This window comes from Phyllostomus hastatus, unplaced genomic scaffold (assembly GCF_019186645.2).
Source record: "Phyllostomus hastatus isolate PE091 unplaced genomic scaffold, TTU_PhHast_1.1 phas_scaffold_78, whole genome shotgun sequence".
NCBI classification, from domain to species: domain Eukaryota; kingdom Metazoa; phylum Chordata; class Mammalia; order Chiroptera; family Phyllostomidae; genus Phyllostomus; species Phyllostomus hastatus.
The window spans coordinates 73,897,101-73,906,212 of record NW_025334041.1 but is presented as its reverse complement, the minus strand read 5'-3'; the positions used below and the strand labels follow the sequence as shown (position 1 = coordinate 73,906,212).

Here is a 9,112-nt window from a genome sequence, read left to right as displayed (position 1 = left end):
GGCTAACAGCTTTCATGCTTTCTTGCAGTGAATGTCCTAAACCTCAAGCAAAGCAATGTAGGCCCTGGATGGGGAAGGGAAGAGCACTCCACAGAACTGCAGAAAAACAGAGCATTATTGAAGACCCTCCATCCCCCAGACAAAAACTGAAACACAGACCAGCTTCTGCATCTAATCTTGTGGTAATGATGATGAAGGTGGTGGTGGTGGTCCCTTATTATGTGCCAGGGACTTTCTGTATTTACTCTAACACTCAAAACTGCTCTGCAAGATGAAGACTATTACATACACGTGAGAAAACTACAGGTCAAGAGAGACCTGAGGTCACTGTTTGTCTAAGATTATTATAGAAATGCCACACTAAAATTTTTAGTCTCATTCTTCCAAGATTTAGCTAGAACGTCCTCTACAGAGCCCATGAACACAGACACACTCTCATACACACATATGCCTTAATTTCTCCTCCTGCCCACTTTCACCCACACTCGAACAATAAAAAGTCCCCCACACCATGTTCAAATAAATGGTAGATTTATTGGCCGTCTCTACCATCCAGTGAGATGGAAACACCCCAGCACAGAACTCCCTACACCTGTGTGGCTTCCGACAGTGTGGACAGCGCAGGGTGGGCACACAGGCCGATGACCATGGCAGCAGAAGCACACCGCTGCCGGGCCACCTCTCCACAGGGATTCGCTCCACAGGCCTAGGGAGGGTTTCGTGTTTTCTCTCATAGCATCTTCCTCTTTTCGAACTCCTTCAGAAACAGAAGATAGGGAGAAGATAAAAGATCCAAATTACATTCATGCACAATTACAGTAGTAAAATGTACCAGGATGAGGGTCCTTGAACACAAAGCTTTTGAATCAGTCTGTGTCAGCTTGAATTCCACTGAGCTTCAAGTTTATATTTCCTAAATATGGGAGCCAAGAAGCTGAGAATTATATTTATTTTCCATTGCAGTGTTATTATTAGGAGTTGACAAACCTGATTCTGCTTATTCAAACCTTTAGTGCAATACATGAACCACAATGGTCTTTTTAATAAGCAATGGAAAGAGGTTTGCTTAGTTTCTCAGGGAAAAGAACTAAAGACACAATTAGTTAAGATTTGAACAAAGTGTCAAGAACCTCAGAAATATCTGTAAAGGAGGAAACAGTACTTAAAATCACATTTCTCTAGGTTGTAGCAATTAGAATACAACAAATGTGTATATAGATGCCTGCTGCCACTTACTGGGGTAAAATGGTAATGCAGGCCTCCAGTGAGAAGCTTGAAGCACCATTTTCCTTTTTTCCCCTCTTTTAAATAAAATCTGTTGTCACACGCTCCCTAACAAACCAGATTTCTTTCGAACACTTTGGCACACTGTCATATTCCAAAAGGCAGGATCATACAACAATTCAATAGAACAAGGAGTTCATTTTAGAATCCTTAAAACAGGGGCAAAGATTGTGCCATTCCCTCCTGGGAACACAATTTAGGCCTGTTTTCAGGGGCTTTAAAAAGTTTTGGTGTGTGTTTGCTTTTTTTGTGAAGGCTATAATCATCATAAAAATAGAGAGAAAGTCTTAAATGATCATTCAAAGCAACAGGATGAAAATCATTACAAGAGATTACTGAAATACCAAATCTCAGGATATTTTAAACCACAATATCCTATTAAAAAGGGAGAAGAACAGCAAATGTTTAAGCAGTCCATTCTCCACCTGTAACAGTAATGGCATCCCAACCCAGCCAGGGCCAGGAACAAAGGCTGGAACGCCCATCCTCTTCTACAAATCTCCCTCCATCCTGCCTCCTCTTTATCCAGCTTTAATGTCTCATTGCTCACCCTCCAACCCCCAGCCCCTAGAAACAGAAACCCATGGGATCAGAGTTGCTGTATCTCAAAGGCCCTCCATAGGGGAGTGGGGGGGAACCCATGAGGACATTTTCTGCCCCACTCCTAAAATGGAATTTGTGGTATTTATGGACTCTGAGATGCTTTCTTATATTTCTTACATCTTGCCACTTACAAAGGAGCAAAACCCAATTGTTAAAAAAAAAAAAGTTTTTAAATCAGAACCTTATTCCTGGTCATGCCCAATTAGGACAGTAGGACATAGAGTCGCTGGGAACTGTTAAGCGGCACACCAGAAGGATGGACAGATCAGATCCAGAAGAAAAAGCCTCCGTTTCCAGGTGCCTGGTGCGGCCCCAGCTACAAGGCCCACAAAATCAGAGCAGTGTTGACAGCTTACCTTATAGATGGTGGTTCCCAGCTGTGCAGGAGACATGCTGACCACCACTCCTGCGCTTTGAAGGGCCGAGATCTTCTCCTTAGCTCCCCCTTTTCCTCCAGCAATGATTGCCCCCGCATGGCCCATTCTCCTGCCGGGAGGGGCCGTCAGACCGGCAATGAAGGACACCACAGGCTTGGCTTTGGGACCCTGAAAAGTGGTATTTTACACACTCTATGAAGGAGTTGATCACAACCAAACACCAATTTCACGACTCTGTCAATAAACAGCTTGGACAGGGTCCCTCACCCATCCTCACTAAGAAAACCAACACAAAGGCTAAGCTGTGCGTGAAACCACCGTACTCCCCGCTTCGTGACGACTCCACTTGTCGTCCAGACTCAGGAAAACAACCGTAAGCAACTTTTTTGTCTGTTTAGATATTATACTTCAACTCCAATGATACAAACTGTTGTACATGTGAAAATATGTTATATGATTTGTGATAATAATGAATTAAAATACACAGGTTGTTTCACTTTAACCTGATTTTAAGTCTTAATTCAGTACTAGTTCATCCTTAATAAGGCTGCTAAAATAAAAAAAGGTAAGGCAGGAAGGTACACGGGGAAGAACTAGGAGTCACCACACTCCGCCTCCAGCAGACAAAAGCTGCGTGAAGGTGGACGAGACACGTCACCGGTGGCTCCAGACCTCTGCTTCCTCCCTATGAAATGAAACCGCTGAACAAGACTCACAGCCGAGGGCCTTTTCCCCTCTGAAACTCCATGATGTCTAAGAAGGAAAATCAGGACTAATTTTATTCAACAAAAATGCATTCTAATGTGCCACCTCTACATGTATAAACATCACTACATTACATTCTGAGGTAAAAATAAAATCACACACACAGAAAATACAAGAGTTCCTATGCTCGAGGCTTAGACTGTACTTGAAGAAATATCATAAACTACGTATGTACACACACCGATCAGTTACGAGATGCCTCACAGCAGTATATAAACATGCGGTTAGGTTCCACAGTGAACAAAAACACCAGGCTCACAACGGGAGTCCAGAGACGACAAGGGATCGGGTGAAACGGAGAGGCAGGTGGAGGGCGGAACATGAGTGAGCAACAGCAGAATCTAAGTGTCTGGATTCGGGCACTAACACCTTCCCCTGGGCAGCAGTTCTCAAGTCGTTGGGTCTTGGGACCCCTTACACGTATAAAAATCACTGAGGATACCAAAGAACTCTCTATGTAGATTACATCTAGTATTTACTGTATCCAAAAATAAAACTAAAACTTTTTATAAATACTTATTAATCATTTAAAAATAACTTTAAAACTTTTTAAAAAAACAGTAAGAGTGGCATTACTTTATACATTTCCAACTCCTCGACATCTAATAAAATGCAAACAGATTTTAATATCTGCTTTTGCACTCTATTACAATATGCTTCAAGTGCAAAAGGAAAATCCAGCCTCACACACATATGTAGTTGGAAAAGAGAGAAGTATTTTAATAGTCTGGCAGATAATTGTGGATATTCTTTGATACGACATGAACTTCTCCAAGCAGTAATTTCTTAAAGGTTAGATGCAGTGCTGGAATCTGAAACCACAGCAATGAACTTTTTGTCCTTTGTTACCTCAAACTCTATGGGTCTGTCTTGCACTTTGAACGGATCTTTAGCCTACAATGATTTTGTAACATGCTTTGTCCAGATGGAAAATACAGGTCGCTGAGTAATCTAGATTTTCCCAATGCTGACACATTTCGTCATTCAGGATCAACAAATGTACTCATCAGTATCACCACTGATCTCATTAGAAAAAGTCTTTAGTAGTGGGAAACTGTCAAGTTCACAGTGAGACACATAAGTTTCACAAAATAGTAATATTCACTTGACGGCTCAAACTGTATCACTGGCAACAAATAAGAGTTGTTTTCCTTGACATGGCAGGCTGCTTTGTTCGTTTTTGAGAAAACATCTGCCGAATACCTAAGTATTAATCACCAGTTTGTCTGCCCGCTGTTCTCTTGGGTAACATTGGTGGTTCCACAAAAAATGCAGCTAGTTCAGCTCAACTGGGAAAGCACTTTACTTTCCGTTTCATCACAAACTGACTCAAGGGTTCAGATTTAATTAAATTAATGATTTTTACTGCCTCATCTGGGCATTCTTAAATAAAACTGGCTTTTTGTCTTGTCTTTTTTTTTTTTAATTAACTGGAGTACACGGCCGTGAATGATTACTGGCGCAGGTTGCCTCCACTGCCCCGATTCATGCTAAGGGGCCAGCACACCAGGTTCTGAGTGCTCTGACACTCACTGTTCACTGCAGCCTCGCCTCCCACCATTCTGCCGGGCTCTCCACCTTCCCATAACTCCAGGCTGCTCTGCCTTTGCTGAGGGCCTTTCCCATCCTCCTTGGATTCCTGGCAAATTTCCATTTAAGATTTAAGACCTCTCAAGACTCCTCTTCCTCCATAAGGTCCCTTTCTGACTCTTCCTCCCACACTCTCCACAAATATCCTTACAATCAGTCATCTTCTGTCCAGTGGCCCTGCTGTGCCTTTCACACACTTCTACCATTACACTCGGTACAGTAGCTGGAACTTATTTCCCATGTGGCCCCCTCCTAGCTATGAATTCCCTGAACACAGGGACTATGTCCTCACTTAAAAAGAAAAAATGCCACAAGACATTTATCCAATCACAGTGCTCTGCAGAGGCTATAACCATCTCATACCTGAGTGGCACTAGTTCCACTTACTCTCTGTGTACCTATACTCAGACAGTGGGGATACTACACTAGAAAGGGACAAGATTATGATGAGTTGAAAACACCAAACAAGTTTACACTCCATTCCATTAACAAAGAAGAGTCACTTGAGATTTTTAAGCAGAGAAAAATACAATTAAAAGACTTCTGAAGGAAATGTAGTGTGAAAACAGGATGCAGAAATGATGACAAGAGTGAAAGCCCCAAAACAGAACGACCAGTTAGGAAGCTGTCAGTACAGTCTGAGCAGACGCAGAGGACTACCGACTCTTGTCCTTACTCCCTAAACACTGACACCCGAGCCCTCGTGCTGTGACAGGGAAGTCAGGCTGACCTGGGTACGAATTCCACCACCAGTTCACTGCTGTACACCGGCCACAGGCAAGTCATTAGCCTCTCTGGGTCAGTTTCCTCACCCATAAGAGGACAAAGGGTCAACATAGAGGTTAAGCAACATTACTTCTGCAAATAACTAATGTCATCGTAACAATGACAAAAACAGCAGTTGTAGCAGAAGATAACATCACTGGGGCCACTCTGCCAGGCACTGTGCTGAGTGCTGTACATGTCAGCTCAGCTGTCCACCTACAGTCTTGTGCCTGGCAGGTTCTCAATAAAAATTCACCCTGTAAGAACTAACCAGGGATATAGAGAAACATCTGCCAAATAAAACAAAATGTGTAAGTTTAGTTTTCCCCATTAAATACTAAGCTATTCAAGGGATTCAGAGTTGGGCCTAAATACGTTTTAAAACTAACTTTTACAAAGTGTAATGTCATATTAACCTAAATCTTTTTTTCTAAAAAGAAGTTAATTTTTACCTAAATTTCAAACTTTACACTTTTTCTGAATTCAAGAGACTCTACTAACATCTTACTCTACTCTCCTAACAACCTATTTATTCTTTCGCTTACACTTATTGGAGCCTACTGCACCAAGGACTGAGCTGGGCGCCAAGGGCACCAGTTCCCTGCAGTCCGTACTGTCCAGAGTGATAATCAGATATCATGCACATCTCGCTGAAGGTGTAAACCAAGGCAAGTGTGAAGAACAACTGGCACATCAGACAGGACAGGGTTCCAAAAAGAAGTTAGAGTGGTGTGTGAGGGACTGGATACCACGCTCAGTCTGACCTTTATCCCACACCTAACAAGAAACTGTAATGGTTTAAAACCAGGAGGAGGGAGGCTCCAACATCTGTGTTTCAGGAGGGCGGATAATTTGGGTGACCATAAGCAGGATGGCCTGGGTAGTGGAAGGGAAAGGAGGAGAGACATCAGGAATAAGTTATCAATGTGGTCCAGGTCAGATAAGATGAGGGACTGAACCAGAAGGACTAATTATAGATGATGCTCTGAATCTCAACATACTAGCAAGATCTCAGAGACAGATGTCAGTAACTGAGTGGAAACGAGAGATGAGAGAGAGATAGAAAATGGTTCTGAGGTTTCTGTCTTGAAAACTACATGAAGGATGATGTTGTTGGTGTGCAATAACCACTCACACTTAAGGAACAGGCATAGAAAGTAATCCAGGGAACAGAAAGAAGAGAAGAACTCGGAGGAAAACCAAGAGGATGGTGAGGATGAAGAACAAATTGAGGCCACTAGTGACCTCTGCACAAACATCAGGAGAGTAAAATTCAGCAGCAGCAGCAAGCAGCTCAATGAGGGCATTTACTACGTGCTTGGTGCAACTCTGTATATGCTGCTACGACATTTAAACTCCACAGTCTGTACAACAATACTAGGGGTAGGCACTATTGTAACCCTATTTTGCCAAAGAGAAAACTAGGCACAGTGAAGTTAAGTAACATGCCCAAGGTCACAGATTCTAAGTAGCAGACAGACGCCAGAGTGCTCAGGATCAGGTAGTGAGTAAAAAGTAAGGAAACATATCCAGAAAGTGAGGGGGAAATTGAGTTACATCTTATACAGAGATCAGAGTTAAAAATCACCACAGGAAGAAATCAAGTATACTCCAAATAGCCCTTGAATATTCCTTAAATCACAAATAAATATGCATTGTTTTGTGTATACTACCCCATAGGTGATACTATTCGGTCTTTTAACTCGCCAGTATTCATTATTTTTCTGTGGCATTTAATCCATTCACTCCTCAATTTCTTCACAAACAGAGAAAATGATCTCCTCCAGCTTGCCTGGCCTCTTGAAGGTGCTTCCTCATTCCTCAGTGTCAGGGAAATTCTGTCAACCACTTGCTAGTTTTCCCCCAGGCCTTTGCAGCATGGCCAGAACACACATTCGCTGAGTGGGGGCTGGCCAGCACCAAGCTGCTTCAGTCACCCCTGCACCCTCTCTCTTCTTCACCCCAGAAATAGAGCTTAATCCACTTAGGCTAAATAAAATTATGACACAATTCCACATGATTTTTTACATTTAATTCTAAGGAAGAGGCAACTAGGAAAGCCTTGACAGGACACAGATAATAAAGCTTTTCCACTTGACCTCTGAAGGAAGGGAAGTACTACCCTGCAAAGACTAAAGCTAGAGGGAGGTGAGATCCTGGAAAAGGGTATAAAAGACAGGATCTTTGACAGGTCCACCTTTAAAAAGAGAAAGAACACACATTCCCTAAGATCAAGAGAAAGAAAAAAGCATTGGCAAGCACATCAAGGGAGGGCTTCTAGGCCCACGACCTGTGAAGCCCAGTCAGCAGAAGGCCGCCTCCCTGCCACGGAAGTGGGAAGTGGTGCCTGGGGAGGAGGACCAGGACCAGGGAGGGAGTAGGCATTGTGGGAAAGGAGACTCAACCCAGAAAGAGTGGCCAGTACTAAAGGCCCGGCTCAAAAAGGTTTGACTTTTTCATGTTAAGTATTCTTACTGCAATAAATAAAGTTATAACTAAAATGATTTTAAAAAGGAAAGGTATGATTTTGTCTTTCATGTCTTCTTGAAAAAGTAATCGTTAAGAAAATGAAAATAACTTCCAAAACAAGCCAGTGGTATTGTTCAAGGGCAAAGAGGAGTATATTCCCAAAGACAAACTTACTGAATTACGTTGCTTCAAAAATGCTGCAGCATTTTCTTCTGCATTACCACCAATTTCACCAATCAAGATGATGCCTTCTGTAGCTGGATCATTCAGAAAGACCTCTAGGCAGTCAATAAAATCCGTCCCATTAAAAGGATCACCTCCAATGCCTGAAAAAGTCAAAGAATATCAACAGCATGAAAATTAGGCCAAGAAAGTTGTTTCAACTAGTTTCTTATTTCACCTACTGTTCTCACCAATACTTTTAATTGTATCATTACTCTTGCACTAAACATATTTTTAAATCACACAAAATGGTACATTTATGTTTGTAATATTACACGAATCCTAAATGATGGTTGGATTCTCATACTCACAAAGAAAAACCTCTTTTTGTTTTAGTTCCTTTATCAAACCTCTTCCCTCCCACAAAATTATTCCTAGATGACTGTTTAAAAATGAACATTTTAAGCCCTGGCCATAGTGGCTCAGCGGAATGAGCACCAACCGGAGTATGATGCAAAGGATCACTGGTTTGATTCCTAGTCAGGGCACATGCGTGGGTTGTGGGCCAGGTCCCCAGTAGGGGGCATGTGAGAGGCAACCACACATTAATGTTTCTCTCCCTTTCTTTTTCCCTCCCTTCCCCTCTCTCTAAAAATAAATAAATAATATCTGTAAAAAAATCAGCATTTTAAGAAAATGTATGTTTGTGTTGCAAGCAAGAATGTCTTCTCTGATTAAATATTTAACAAGTTTCTTTGCACAAAGTAACTATCAAATGAGGCACATTTCAGAGAAACAGCTCATGTTGGGAACTGCCCTGCTTGGTATCAGAAGCTGTAACCCCCGCCAAGGCTAAGGCTGAGGGAATGAACCTGGACCATAAACCAGCAAGGAGACAAAAGCTTATCTCCCTGGCAGGAGCACCACTTCCACTCCTTTTACTTCATCCATAACTGGCCCCCAATACTTGGTCAGTTAGCCAATTACAGGTAAGATTCCCCAAGGGGGGAACGACCTCAGATAGCCACGATCACATGGGGGGCCCCCAAGGAAGGACTTTGGGGGCTACAGCAAAAGGGGGTGATGGACCCTCGCCC

General features: G+C 42.5%; 1 protein-coding gene across 1 annotated transcript in view; it reads right to left on the bottom strand.

Annotated features, from left to right (window-relative positions):
• Positions 1-514: 514 nt before the first annotated feature.
• The window catches only part of SUCLG1 (succinate-CoA ligase GDP/ADP-forming subunit alpha), a 36,019-nt gene continuing 27,421 nt past the window's right edge, over positions 515-9,112 (bottom strand). Inside the window, exons 7-9 of the mRNA XM_045827719.1 lie at positions 8,028-8,179; positions 2,244-2,432; positions 515-757 (exon numbers count right to left, since the gene is read on the bottom strand). Coding sequence (XP_045683675.1) covers positions 731-757; positions 2,244-2,432; positions 8,028-8,179 — 368 coding nt within the window. The 3' untranslated portion in view covers positions 515-730. The remainder of the gene's footprint in view (positions 758-2,243; positions 2,433-8,027; positions 8,180-9,112) is intronic.